Source organism: Leptodactylus fuscus, chromosome 6, assembly GCF_031893055.1.
Source record: "Leptodactylus fuscus isolate aLepFus1 chromosome 6, aLepFus1.hap2, whole genome shotgun sequence".
Taxonomy (NCBI): domain Eukaryota; kingdom Metazoa; phylum Chordata; class Amphibia; order Anura; family Leptodactylidae; genus Leptodactylus; species Leptodactylus fuscus.
In genome coordinates, this window is record NC_134270.1 from 177,165,587 (window position 1) to 177,181,313 (window position 15,727).

At 44.6% G+C, this 15,727-nt stretch overlaps 1 protein-coding gene across 1 annotated transcript; it reads right to left on the reverse strand.

The window, feature by feature from the left end:
- Positions 1-1,284: 1,284 nt before the first annotated feature.
- On the reverse strand, positions 1,285-3,437 carry LOC142209870 (nicotinamide N-methyltransferase-like). Its single transcript, XM_075278908.1, has 3 exons — positions 3,258-3,437; positions 2,147-2,354; positions 1,285-1,708 (listed from the first exon to the last, which is right to left on the reverse strand). Exons 1-3 carry the CDS (start codon positions 3,406-3,408, stop codon positions 1,285-1,287), a joined length of 783 nt encoding a protein of 260 aa, XP_075135009.1. The 5' UTR covers positions 3,409-3,437.
- Positions 3,438-15,727: the final 12,290 nt, after the last annotated feature.

Below are 15,727 nucleotides of genomic sequence, written 5' to 3' on the forward strand. Positions count from 1 at the left end.
CCCCGAGGAGATGGATGGACCAGTTCCACTCCCTGGAATTTTACAATGGACACATCTCCACCGTGTTTCTCACATATATGACGTGCCAAAGGGGTGTCTTCGCCTCTAGAGATATCATTTATGTGCTCACGAATCCTTCTGCGGAACTCGCGAATGGTTTTACCCACATATTGCGTTCCGCAGGCGGAGCAGCTGGCCAGATAAATAACTCCTCGTGTCTTACAATTTATGAAATTTTTATTAGTATATTCCATATTTGTCGAATTACTCTTAAAGGCAATATATCCTATGCCAAGGAACAGGCAGATATCACTAGTTGAGGGGAATAAACACAGGTCAATGCCATATGTGAATGTTTATTATTGATTCAATGGAAAGAAAAGAGAAACCTCACAATATTGTGCAATGTCCCCAATGCTCACAGTTCCCGACACTATTATCAGTCTTTAAAAAGTTCAACAAACAAAGCAGTGACAACAAGGAAAACAATTTTATAATGATAAAACCCTGATAAAATCACAGGAGCACACACAAGGACATGGTTAGAACCGATCACTTGCAGTCCCTGCCCCACCGCCTCTCTCCTGCTGGGAAGGTGATAGATCAATGTTATTCATGTCCCAACTGCAGAATAAGACAGGAAAGAGTTACCACTGCACCAGGAGGTTTGAAGAAAGGGTCAGGGTTCAGTCATTCAGCAGGTAACCTGGATCTGAGCAACTAGAGGCAAAACCACATTAGCATTTCTATTCATCAACTGGTTGGGACATAAGTACTGGGAAGCAGAGGATTAGCATTGCACTGATCCTTCTCTACTTCCTCTTCTTGATGTCCCAGCCAGGTGATGAATACTAATGTAGCACTGTGAGCGTTACCGTATTATACAGTAGTGAGGACACATGTGAGTGTTACCGTATTATACAGTAGTGAGGACACATGTGAGTGTTACCGTATTATACAGTAGAGAGGACATATATGTGAGTGTTACCGTTAATGATGAATAATAGCATAGATGAAGTTTTGGTTTTATTATTACATCCTATTTTAGTGCCTTACATTTAAATTCTGCACATGAAGACTTAAGTCTATATACATATCAATGAATATTTTTTTTGTGTATGGCAAAGCATAATTGTCAATGCTTTCTATGCAGAAATACAAATACAATGCACAACTTTCTTTTGGAGATATACATTGTTTAATCTTCCTGATGTATACACACAATACAAGGCTTGGATATAATCTGATAAGAGTCTCATCAGGTCACTACATTTCTACCTAGAGTTACTTCTCCTTGTGAGCTACAATGAATATGACAGCCTTATAGTCAGTAAGGTCACTCACAGCTGTCCTCTTATGAACCTTACACTCATCCATTATAAAACCTTCTCCTTCTAGAGCTTTTCTGGTAAAATCCTTATCATATCTGAAAACATGGAACTTGTCTTTTCCAACCGTGTAATAGGTCATACCTAAACTCCCAATTAATAGAAAGTGTCCTCCAGGTTTCAGCAATCTTGAGAACTTCCTGAGATATCTGATGTAGTCATCTTGGTCTTTGCTGATAGCATCTAGTAGCCAAGCACTGATGATACAATCGGTTGGAGGTAAAACTATCGGCTCGGTCATATTTTCTTTCTCAAGGTCACATTTCACAACATGTTGCATTGATGATCTCACTTTCACTTCTTTGTCTTCTAACTGGTGACTGGAAGAAATGGAAGAAAGTGAAAAAAGTGATTGTCCCACAAAGTAACTAACAGGCATATTTGGTGTGGCCGTAACGATAACATTGAAACAATGATTAGATTGAACACTGAATGGGATCAATCATAGTACTGCTATTATTTTTGTCTTACGTTGGCATGTTTAGTGTCGGAGAGAGGAGGGGCACTAAAATTCCTGATTGTACCCTTGCAATAAACCAAATAAAGTCTTGGTTCTGGTATATATGAACATTAGATGGTTCTTTGAGCATGACATGACTGCACTACACCATCAGTCTACATGGGACACATCCGGCAGGGTGATAGCTGGGGTACATTTGGCATAAGATAACCTGTATAAACCTTTCCTGAATTGGTCTCCATATGTTCTCTATGACAACGACAGATGGGTTTCCTTAATAGTTGGACAAATACTTCACCTTTTTCCTTCTATGTCTACATGATGTTTTGCAGCATGTCCCCAATGAAAGGCTCCTGTACGTTTGTCCACCCATCTTTTCATCTCCAGGATACATCTGTCTTTGACCTTCAGGACTATGATGTCTTTGAAACACTCACAGGCTGAATACAGATGATGAATCAGGGAACCAATGCTGAGGTCAAGCAAGATGTCTCCTTTAATATGACCTGTAGGAAAATTCCAATATTGAAACCATATTATATGTTGTAGATAATAACCTATGTCTATATCATCTCCAGAAAATATGGAAATATTACTCATCTAATACACAAAAACAAGAAAAAACAAAAATAATCCTCAGCTGTTTTATAAGACAAGATTTGCCACCAATAATTTATTAGTTCATAAAGCAAAGTGAAAGCCTTCTCCACCTTGGACAACCCTCAGTATTTAGACGGTTCCCCTGATAATAAGCACTTTGTGTAATACAAAACAAATACATTCTACAGAGCAGGAGATTTTATTTCTATCGAGACTCCGATATGGTCAAGACATAAAGATCTTGAGAGACCCTAAATGTTCTAGTAGGTTACTTTGATTTCTGAGTAGTAAGTACTAAAGCAGGCTTCATATGTTTATGGGATTGGGAATAGATTTGTAGTTTATTTTCACAGTTTTTTCAATATTTACGCTTTGACTTGCACATACTTACCTGGTAACTTGGCATTTTTGGGGGTATTGTTGGTGCATTCTCTATGTAAGAACTGATATCTTACAGGAGATTCTACACATTGTCAGGTTATCATTGGTGAGAGATCGGGAAGTGACATTAGCCCCAACTGGTAGACCCCAAACTGCCCGATGACAGAAGATTTACAAGTTACTGTACCCTCACATTTTTGAGTTGCCCTTTGACTTTATTATTAAATTTTCCTGGCTTCTGGAGACTACATAGGAGATAATGATTCTACTTAACCCCGATGACCTAGATTTTACATTATACTCAATGATTTTTCAGTTGTTACACCTGAGCAGTCTGGTTGACCCTTCTTATCTTCAATATCTTAAAATAAATAAATATGCGCAATTTATATGCAGATAAATTAACCATCGACAATCCAGATACATACCAGCTGAGAAAGCTTTTATAAGGCTTTTAATAGGAAATATCACGGCGTCCTCTCCAAAGGCCATTTGAGGTTTATCCGAAAAATAATGGTCTAGAAATTGTCTGGAATCATGGCCGTGTAGATGATAGCGCTTATACGTACAGGGATCCATCGTGTAGTCTTGTGGTGCAGATGATGGGATTCCTTCTAGACTGGTGCACAAGGTCTGTAGAGAAGTACTTGGGATCTCTGTACATTAGTAGGATAGTTACATTTACTTATCACATCATGTGTTATTATATTCATGAGCCAGTCATGGGGAGAGAAAGTCACAGGGAAGAGAAATGATTTTTAATTAAATACATCATGTTTTGTTTTGTTTTGTTTTTTTGTTAACCCCTCATTGTTACAAAGCCATCCACAACCTGTCCCCTCCATATATCTCTGACCTCATCCACAACCTGTCCCCTCCATATATCTCTGACCTAATCTCCCGCTACCTGCCCACACGTAACCTCAGATCCTCCAATGACCTCCTACTCCGCTCTGCTCTCATCCGCTCCTCACACAACCGTCTCCAAGATTTCTGCTGTGCATCCCCCATACTCTGGAACACATAAGACTGACCCCCACAATCACAGGATTCAAGAAGCCCCTGAAGACTCCCCTATTCAGGAAGGCCTACATCCCCCAATAACACTATCACCGCACCGCCATCTGTACAGTCTCCCCCTCTCCTTCTGTCTCTACCCCCCTTCCCTCATAGATTGTAAGCCCTCGCGGGCAGGGTCCTCTACCCCACTGTGCCAGTCAGTCATTGTTAGTATTATATCTACCTGTATATTCTGTTTATTGTATGTAACCCCCAAATGTAAAGCACCATGGAATTAATATAATAATGTAAAGCACCATGGAATTAATATAGTAATTGTTAGGATTGTGCAGTAACTGCGGCCATGATATGGGCGTCGCTGTCAGTTCCTCTGCACAGTCCAGGGTTGCAAGGGTTAATCTGCCTTGCAGCAGCCGGGCGTGGTCGACTGGGTGATCGACATAGGAGTCGACCAATAGACGCTCAGATTGGGCAGCTGGGCTATTTGCTGGTGACCACCCCTTGCCTATATAAGGGGGCTGGTCTGGACGCCCGGCGCTCTATGATCGCATTCCAAACCTGAAATGTTGTGTGTGTGTGCTTGGGTTCCTGCCTGAAATATTATTAGAATTGCCCTAGTTAGCAAATGACCCCTGAGCTAGCAATGCCACAGTTAGTTAGGAAGCATGCTGCCTTGTATGTGTGGTACAACTCTGTAGGGGCAGCTAGCAATACCTCCCAGACAGGGTGACTGGAAGTGGGCTTGGCAGTAGTTGCCTGGGTGGTTAGGTGGAACTACCTCACACAGGGTTTACTTGGTCTCTGGCTAGTCCTGGAGTTCAGGCTAGCCAGTTTGTTTATTTGTGCGGCTGCTCTGACTGCACAGGACTCTGTGATTGGTAACACAGAAAACCTGGTTCTTTATTTTAGCTGCAGTGACAGGAACTGTTAGCCTGTGTTCACACCAGGTTGGTTAGTAGTCAGTGGCCCAGAGGGCTCCGTAGAGTTTAATTTTTTTTTTTTATTTATTTTTTTTTAATAAACCCTGCTGACCATAACAGTAATGTACAGCACCATGGAATTAATGGTGCTATATAAATAAACAATAATAATTGTTGCATGATTTTTTTTTTCTGCCATGATATCCTGACACCATGGAGTTTGTTTAGCGACTGTCAATGTTCCAGTATGAAGGCCAACTGTTACACATGAACAGACTCCTGCTTCAAATGTCCCATCAAAGATAGTATGTCAGCCCCATCAATTCATGATCATTGTAGGTGTCATGTGGCCAGTCCTCAGAGTTGAGGAACATTGCCTGAGCAGATGGAAGCCAGTGTTTCTCCAGAGTAACCTTATATGCGGCTTGATTCATACGTCCGTCACAAAGATTAACCTGCCCAATTCCAGCCTTGCTGAAGCATCCCCAGATCATACCAATCCTCCAATAAATTTTATAGTGGGTGCAAGACACTGTGGCTTGTAGGCCTCTCCAGATGTTCGTCTAACCATTAGACGACCTGGTGTTGGGCAAAGCTGAAAAAGATTCATCAGAGAAGATTACGTTACTCCAGTCCTTTATGGTCCAATCCTTATGGTCTTTGGCAAACTTCAGCCTGGCTCTCCTTTGCTTCTCATTGATGAAAGGCTTCCTTCTGCTCAGGCAATGTTCCCCAACTCTGAGGAATGGTTTTTCCAGCAGGACAATGTGCCATGCCACACAGCTAGGTCAATCAATCTGTGGATGAAGGAACACCACATCAAGACCCTGTCATAGGCAACCCAATCTCCAGACCTGAAACCCATTGAAAACCTCTGGAAAGTAATCAAGAGGAAGATGGATCGTCACAAGCAAGATTCTGCAGTCTACCCTGCTCATGTTCATCCCTACGGGTCTTGTATTACACATTCTCTATTTTGTGTCTTTCTTCATTCTGAGATATTATACTGCTTGTATTTATTCCACAATGATAAAATAAAGACTGATATTTTTGTACACAACATCAGCGCCGAAGACCTCGACCGACCCCCTCCTCCGCACTTCTGCACGTTCTATTATGCTCCATAGTGGCCCCTGCACACAGTATTATGCCCCATAGTGGCCCCAGCACACAGTACTATCCGCCATAGTGGCCCCTGCACACAGTATTATCCCCCATAGTGGCCCCTGCACACAGTATTATGCCCCACTGTGGACACCCATAAACAATTATACTCTGGGGTCTTTTCAGACCCCAGACTATAATAATCGGAGACCCAGGGGGATAAAAACATAAAAAACTACTGTTTCTTACCTGTACCCCGGCTCCTATGCTGTCTTCTCTGCTGCCTTCCTTCTTCAATGATGTCGGACGTCACATGACCCAGGAAGCAGGCCGGGTTCATGTGATGTCAGAGACGTCAGGAAGGAGGCCTGGCAGGATCATGGAGAGGTAAGTAACAGTGTTTTTTATGTTTCTTACCTCTCCCGGTCTGCAAATCATTATACTTGGGTGTCCAAAAAGACCCCCTAGTATAATGATAGCAGCGGTAGCGGCTGTCACCGGGCCCCTAATGTCCCGGGCCCTGTGGCAGCTGCCTCTGCTGCTAGGGCGGTAGTTACGCCACTGAGCAGGAGGATATGCTATATTCCAACCGGAGACAAATCATACCAAACCTCACTCCCTTCTGCATCGTACTCCGAACCTGCCCAGCAGTGCACAGAGGCCCTATGGCTCCCGAGTCTAGAACCTTACAGCCTCTGCCGTGAACACTCCTTGAGATGACAAAATGGAGCCATAATACTGTAATCTGTGCTGGAACCCTGAGCAATGATTTCATTGTAAGCGCTCCAAATGTGTCTGTTTTAGAGATGAGCGAACAGTAAAATGCTCGAGATTCGATATTCGTTTCGAGTAGCCCCTCAATATTCCACTACTCAAATCGAATATCGAACCCTATTATAGTCTATGGGGGGAAAATGCTCATTTCAGGGGTAGGCAACTTTCGATCAAATTATACTTACCAAGTCCACGAGTGAGGGTCGGGCTGGATCCTCCGAGCAGTCTTCTCCGTGCAGCATCCCGGCGGCGTCTTCCGGCTCTGAGTTCACTGCCAGGCATCGGGCCTGGGCAGAGCCGACTGCGCATGCCCACACTACAAGCAGACATGCGCAGTCGGCTCTGCCCTGGCCCAATGCCTGGCACAGTGAATGAAGAGCCGGAAGACGCCGCCGGGATGCTGCACAGAGAAGACTTCTAAAGGTAGGAGAAGAACCAGCGTTGATTGGCCGACTGTATAGCATTCAGCCAATCAATGCTGGTTCTGCATTGAACTTTTACATTCGAACAGCGAGTGGTTCTCGATCGAGTACGAGTATTTCGAATACCGTAGTATTCGATCGAATACCTACTCGCTCATCTCTAGTCTGTTTATTTTAATATTCTGTGTCTCAGATACAAGAGGAATCTACGGGCCATAAATGAAGATTAATATCTCTTATGCCAAGGAACAGGAAGATAACACTGATCAGATGGAAGGAATGACCACAGTTCAATGTCATACATGTTCCTTTATTATTGATACAATGGAAAATCCAGAAGCCTTATAATATCTAACAATGTCCTGAATGATTACAGGTCTCAGCATTATTATCAGTCCATACAAGAGTCTAAATACAAAGCAGAGACCACAAATTAGACAATTTTGTAAAAAAGAAATTCCTTGTAAATTTGAAAATTTAACCCCTTTCCCATCGTTGGCTTTTTCAATTTTCATTTTTGACTCCCCTCCCCATAACTTTGTATTTTTCCATTCAGAGAAATTAATGTTTGCAGGAAAACTAGTTACATACAATGGACTTGGAAGCTGGAGAATATTTCAGACTGGGGTGGAGTTGGGTAAAAACTGTGTTTATGAGGTTTCTTTACAGACTGTTTTCATGCCGTTCATTCTGCAAACAAAATATCATATTGTCTATATTTTATAAGGCAATTCCATGGATACCAGATTTAGGGTCTAAGTCTGATCAATGCAATGCAATACTATGGCATGTGTATTACTGACTGCATAGAGCAGCTTGTAATACAAAGGAATACCAGGCAAGACTGGGAGGCTTCAAAAAGTTCTCGGCTGTTATAAGAATGGATCATTGGCCCCATATCTCATTCCAGTGGATGGTGATCCATGACAAAATGATGGCAATCAGGGGATCGGGAGCCTAACCGTCAACACAGATGGACGTCTGAGCCTGCAGCTCCGTCTGTGAATCGGCCTTACCCACTCCAAACTTAACGAACAGCAGCACAAATGGGGAAGAACGGGCGAGACAAGAGCCAGGAGACCCCCGGTACACCCATCGGGAGGAATCAGCAGGGGGAAATGCACAAATTCTTCAAGAAGAAGCCGGCCCGGTCCCCGGCCTTGGCGCGCAAGATGGCGCAAGGGGAAGTGCAGGAGGAGTACACTGCAGAGGACTCGGATATGGAAAGCGTGACCAGCGCGGACAGGTCAGATACCAATTCTTCGGCTCTAGTCACTAAGTCCTTTATGCGCAAACTACTCTCACACACGGTAGCCCCGATTATGTCGGAATTAGCAGCCCTCAGGGAAGACATGCAAAGCCTGGGGGGCAGAGTGTCGTCGGTGGAGTCGGCCTACTCAGCTCTTGCCACTCACTCCACCACTGTAGAACAGCATGTCGTGTTGCATCATGCCCATATTAATAGAGCAAGTGATATGTTAGAGGATTTGGAAAATCGAAACAGACGCAGAAACATACGTCTGAAGGGTCTGCCCGAATCCTACCCTCCGGAGGATTTGAGAGACATTATGGCGTCTATCTTTGCATCTCTCCTGGGCCAGGAGAGAGCTGGGGCTATCCAAATTGAAAGAGTACACCGTGCTGTGCGGCCTAAACCCGCGACCACCGACCCGCCCAGAGATATTATATGCGGACTTTTGAATTCAGTAGACACTGTGGAGATCCTGACCGCGGCCAGGGCAAAGAGGCTGGTTCATTATGAACAATCAGAGGTACAACTTTATCAGGACTTGGCTCCGGTAACCCTATCTAAGCGGTGCATGCTGCGCCCGCTGCTAGAGGCATTGAAAGAGAAAGGCCTACAATACATGTGGTTGTTTCCATTTGGGCTGGCAGTCCTGAAACAGGGCCGCAGAATTGTGATACGCTCGCCTGCAGACCTCGAAGCCGCATGGCCCCTGTTGGGCATCCAGCCTATTCCCATTCCCTACTGGCAGGCACTCAATATGGACATAACTGCTTGGCCTTCGCTTCCCAGCATCACCGGGCCGGATCGCCCGTATAAGCCAAAGTCTCCCAAGGCAAGGAAGACACTTGTCCCCTGAACCCTGGATTTTCAGGATCTTATACGACTTCACCCAGACCCTGGACTTCTTTTTTGGCACATCTTCGCAGTTTTTTGAACTTGCGCTATGACCCCATACCCAGAGCGCCTCAGTATTGCTTAAATTTATGGTTTTCTTTATTCTCATGCTACGCCGGGTCTTAAGTCATGTTTCACATACTGGCAGTGTTGGTGGCAGATTGCTTGAGGCAATCTGATTTATACTAGTTCTTTGGCATTTTTATTGCTTAGTGTTATTGTATCCTTGGGGGGGGTTCCCGCCCGTGGCCCTGGGGTACCGAGGATGGGCCCCGCGGCCCCGGGTGGCCGCCCTTTCCCAGACCCTGCATTGCACACACGCAGCGGTTCAACCTGTCCAGCTTATATGGGCTGTGCGGGTATGTTTCGTGGGGCGCCTCAATCTCTAGTTTCCTCTGTGAATAGCCAGTTATTGCGTCTGTCCTTATCGGGCATGTGCAGATTTTGGGATATTCTGGTCTGCTAATTGAAACGCCGGTAATATGTGTCCTTCATGCTCTCTCTGTTTTCCCCCCTCAACTCACTCCCCTCATCCCCCCCCCCTCCTCTACCTCTTATGCCTACTTCCAGGGTCTCCTACCCTCTATGCTATGTGTCTACCCCTTCTTTAACTACTCTCCCCGTTTCACCCTCTTTGTATAGTTATTTATCTCCTGTTTGGAGTGGTTGGCCGATGACCACGATTGGACTTTATCTCCTACCTCCGTTTAGCTGTCGTTTGGACAGTGTTTTGCATAGCTAGCGGATATCAGGCTTGCCGCTGCTATAATACGCATAATTTGACTGTTATTGCTTTATACTGTTGATTGCTTTTCACATTAAACTGTGGTTGTTATTTGCAGTGAGAACCACTTCTGTCATTTGCAATTTCTCGCTCTTTTTTACTGACTACCTCTAATTGTACTCTCCTCCCCCTCTTGATCACCCTCTCCCAACCTTCCCTCCCCCCCCTCCCCTAATTGTTCCCTCTACCTGGGCCTTTAACATTATACCTCCCTGACCCTACGCCGGACCCATGGCTAAACTAGTGTTCACATCCTATAACACTAATGGGATGAACTCTCCCAATAAACGTTCTCAAATCTTTACAATCCTCAAACGGCTCCGCACGAATGTTGCTTTCCTACAGGAGACTCATTTTAAATCTGGTTCCATTCCCAGACTCCCTACTAATGCTTTTCCTTTAGGCTTCCACTCCACGAACTCGATTAAACGCACGTGCGGAGTCTCCATATTGTTTCACAGCTCAGTCCCGTTTCAATGCACACAGACTTATGAGGACCCGGAGGGCAGAGTCCTTTTCTTAAAGGGCACGATAGCTTCCCAGGCGTATACGTTTGCGAATGTATACGCCCCTAACAAGGGCCAAGTAGGTTGGCTTTTGTCGGTGTTGAAGATATTAGAGCTGTTTGCTGAGGGCCAGCTGATCCTAGCGGGGGACCTAAATGTCACTCTCACTCCAGCCTTAGATTCCTCTTCGGGGGTCTCCTCCATATCCCAGAAGGCGCTTGGTAAACTAAATCAGGCACTGTCAGAGGCGAATTTGGTAGACCTGTGGCGCACACACAATCCCTCATTGAGAGATTACTCATTTTACTCCAACCCTAGAAAATCGTACCAGAGACTGGACTACATATTTGTGTCCAAATCTATGGTCTGTAACTCCCTGGACTCACGTATTGACTTGATTTCGGTTTCGGATCACGCCCCGGTTTGGACGGCTTTGACTCTGGACCGGCTCCCTAGACGAGATTGGAATTGGCGCTTGAACGAAGCCTTGTTAGACAGAGCAGACTTTCACGCGACGGTTAAACGTCACCTTGATATGTATTTTGAGCTGAACGCGAACCCGGACACTTGCCCCGTGATTACATGGGAAGCCCATAAATCTGTTATAAGAGGAATTTTCATTTCTCTCGCTTCCAAAGCTAAGAAGGAGTCGCAGGGAAAAATGGACTCCCTCCTCTCTGAGATTGCGAAAATAGAACGCCTCAGAAAGTTGAGCACTCAACGCCCACTACACGACAAATTGTTCAAGCTGAGAGAGGAGCTTAGAGACCTAATAAACGTACGTACAGCAAAGCAATTTCTACACTTCCAACATAAGCTTTACGCTCACGGGGATAAGAGTGGGAAATTGATGACGTCCCTGATTAAGAAGAGGAAAGCTAAATGTTTCATTTCAAAAATCAGAGATCAGGCAGGTGCTTCCCATACTTCTACCCCAGATATCACTTCCGCTTTTCTCACATTTTATTCCTCTCTATACAACCTTAATGCTGATGATTCACCTTCTGACACAGAGGATAAGGGGAGAGAGAGGAAAGCCTTTCTGGAAGCTGTACCCCTGCCCTCCTTATCGGAGGAAGAGGCGACAGCCTTGTTAGACCCCATTTCCCATGAGGAAATTAAACAGGTACTCAACAGCTTTCCTACTGGGAAAAGCCCAGGCCCGGACGGCTTTCCGCTGCAATATTATAAAATTTTTCAGTCTGAACTCATCCCCCATCTTGCCAACTCATGTAATGCACTCCTTCAGGGTAAATCCCTCCCCAGCCAAGCCCAAGAGGCACACATTACACTCTTACCCAAGGAGGGGAAGGACCCCCTGTCTTGTGGCAGCTATCGCCCCATATCCCTTCTCAATTTGGATCTTAAAATCTGGGCAAAAATATTGGCCACCAGAATCAAACCCCTGATCCCACACCTTATTCACCCAGACCAGGCGGGGTTCGTGACGGGGAGAGAGGGCAGGGATAACTCCCACCGCTTGCTCCATGCCATTGCACACGCTCGTAAGCATAGATCTAAAGTAGTTTTGCTTGGACTAGATGCTGAAAAAGCATTTGATAGAGTGGACTGGAGTTTTATGCACGCAACACTTGAAAAGTTTAGCTTCCGGCTCCAGTTTATTAAGGCCATATTTTCACTTTACAATTCGCCTCATGCTAAACTCAAAATTAATGATACACTGTCTCCGAGCTTCCACATCAAAAATGGCACGAGACAGGGCTGCCCTCTCTCTCCCTCGCTCTTCTTACTGGTGCTGGAACCCCTTTTGCAAACTGTTCGCCTACATCCAGATGTATCGGGACTCCAAATAGGTGATTGCCAACTTTATTCTGCAGCTTTTGCGGATGATGTATTATTTCTGGTCTCCAATCCAGAGAAAGGCTTACCCACCATTATAAATTTGTTGTCCCAATACGGCTGGATCTCAGGCTATAAAGCCAATTTAGAAAAGTCGGAAGTTCTGAATATTACCCTCCCGAATTCTCAGGTCGCCTCTCTCGCATCCTCCTCTCCGTTCAAATGGTCATCCAAATCCTTGAAATACCTAGGCATTACCCTGACGGCGGATCCTAGCGACTTATACACTTCTAATTTTACCCCTTTGCTGAAAGAGATTCGAGCTCAACTGGCCTCATATAAGAAGCTGCCATTCTCCTGGCTAGGCCGTAAGAATCTTCTTAAATCATATGTCCTTCCTAAAATACTTTATAACTTACACATGCTCCCCATAAAACTGCCCCCAATTTTCTTCAAAGAAATCAAATCCATGTTTGCGACATTCCTTTGGAATGGCAAGAAATCCAGGCTCCCCCTCTCGCTCCTCATGAGGAAAAAGACGGAAGGAGGCATAGATATGCCGAGTGTCACCGACTACTATAAGGCGGTACAGCTGAAACGGTGGTTAGACCTGACCAATATCTCCACCCCTTCTCTGATTTCAAACATTTCTTTGAATACTTTTGGGGTACGATCCCAGGCAGATCTCTGGCTCTATGGGTCACCTGGACATCGTCCAAAGGACATAGACCAGCTCTTACTGGGAGCTTGCGAGACTTGGAGGGACATGAAGGGACAACTAGCCCCAGATTCCTCGCTCATGTTTCCTGTAGGTCTCATTCCCTCACAGTTGGGTCATTCTCACTCCTCCTACGGCGATGTTTGGGAACGTCTTCTGCCGCATAGGCTGGTTGATAATTTGGATAGTAACTCTGAGATTGATTGTGACATGCTGGAATCACGCCTACCCCGTTCTACACTCTCCTTTCTCCAAAAACATCACTTATCTAAGTTGACGGGTGATTGGTTACAGGTTTACAGACCTCGTACGGCACTCACGCCTTTTGAACGCTCGGTTTTGGCGAACAACTCACAGCTGAACAAGACATCCTTTGTCTTGAAACACTACATTAGCCCGAAAGTGTTTTATAAACCCGCCTATGTCTCGTCTTGGGAGTCCGATCTGGGGCTCAAACTAACGGACGAACAGGTCAGTGTAGTCCTGAGCAACTCCCATGGTTTTTCTCCGTGTGTGCGCCTACAGGAAACGCAATTTAAATTATTGACAAGATGGTATCACACGCCTGAACGCCTCTCACGCATGAAACTGGGTGTCTCAGAGTTATGCTGGAGATGTAAACTGCACACAGGTACCCTTTTCCACATTTGGTGGCAATGTCCACTAATTTGCGCCTTCTGGGATGACATCCAGGACACTGTCAGGAAAATTACCTCGCAACCCTTCACTATTCTCCCCTCTATGGTTATTCTTTCATTGCCTAGCTCCGATTATGCCCCATCCAGGTCCAACTTAGTCTCCTTTTTGTTGTCAGCAGCGAACTCTCTGATTCCGGGCAGATGGTTGAACTCTGAACCCCCAACCAGAGCTGAGTGGATTGCTAAAGTGAATCAGATTGCCAGGTTCGAGGAACTCTCTAGCTGGCGTCTGCGAAGGCACCAGGCTTTCCTTAACACTTGGGAGCCATGGAAACGTTTGAATTCATAATACACTATTAGCCATTCAGAGATCTCGTGATTATCAGGCCTTCCCCCCCCCCTACCCCCTTACCCACCCTCATCCCTTCGGCTCCCCTTCCATCCCACCCCTTCCCATTCCCCTCCCCCATTTTTCTGGGTACGTCTTCTTTCATCTATTCAGTGACCTAGGTTCTCAGATACTGCTTGCCACGTCATTTTGGTTCTTCTCACGATTTTCCTTATTCCCCTCTTTATTTATTGTTCATTTCCATAGGTAATGGTCATGTTGACCTCATTGGATTACCCTTTCCTTGTATGTAATTTTTTTTTTTGGTATTCTTATTCCCTTATGTATGACACCATGCGTATGTATCTTTTGTCATTGTATTTTCGCAGAAGCCGTGCCTTATTTATATATGCATGCTCCATTTTGGTATGTCTATACTTTTTGAAAATCAATAAAAATTATTATAAAAAAAAAAAAAAATGATGGCAATCAGCGGATACACCATACTATTGCTAGAGATGTTGGAAAAGAGTTAAAAACAAAGTACTAATAAAATACACCTTCTATTTTTGGTCCCACATTGGAGAAACACAGTTGTTGCAGATTTTCTTGTGCTATTTTGAGCCAAAACCAAGAATGGGTTCAAAAGGAAAGGGAAATATATAGTAAGTTCTTAGGGAGCTTTCACATAGGGCAAAATGGCTCGGATTCTAGCGCGACTCTGCGCGACTCCCCATAGAACTCTATAGAGAGGCTTTTTAACCGCGTGGATTCTGGCAGCAATCCTGCACGGAATTTGCGTGGACACTGCATGAATTTCACCCAGAGTCGCACCAGAATCCGAACCCTTTTGCCCCGTGTGAATGCTCCCTTACAGTTCTACCTTTGGTCAATCCACTCCTGACTTTAGCTAAAAAAAAAAATCAGCAAAATCTGCTACAAAATAAATTGTGTTTCTACAACAAGGGGCCTCAGACTATGGGATTTATAATATAAAACACCTTTTGCAACCAACACCCTACTTAAGCAAATCAATACAATTTTCTACATATTGTTGATGGTAAATAATATCAGAGATGAAGCTTTGGTTTTATTACTACATCCCATAAGGGTCCATTCACATGGTGAAAATGGTGAGAAATTTGGTGTGAAATTTCAGTGCTGAAAAAAAAAGCCTCCCATTGACTTCACTGGGTAGGAACTCATTGAAGTCAATGGGATGATTTTTTTTCAGCACTGAAATTCCACACCAAATTCCACACTATTTTTCTCCATGTGAATGCACCCTTATAATGCTATACATTCTCTAAGGGGATATTGTCACTCCTTAGGGAGAGACCACCATATCGGTGTGTGGAGACTCATTAAGCCTTTAGCACTCCACTTTGCAAAGGACCATGGGAAGAATATGCAAATCTGTCTTCCATGATGTAATTAGGAAGTCAGATGCTGCCTCTGTATTGCAAACCAATAGAGGGCGCTCACTGGAATGTGCAAGCCTATCTTCCCTGATGTAGTTGGGAAGACAGAATTCCAGTGAAATAACCCAATAAAGGTTGCTCCCTTTTGCGTCATGCCCAACCTTCCAAGAGGCTTGCACATTCCAGTGAGCGCCCTCTATTGGTTTGCAATACAGGGGCAGCATCTGACTTCCTAATTACATCATGGAAGACAGATTTGCATATTTTTCCCATATACATTCTCTATACATATCAATGTATTTATCTTATTTCTTATTTTC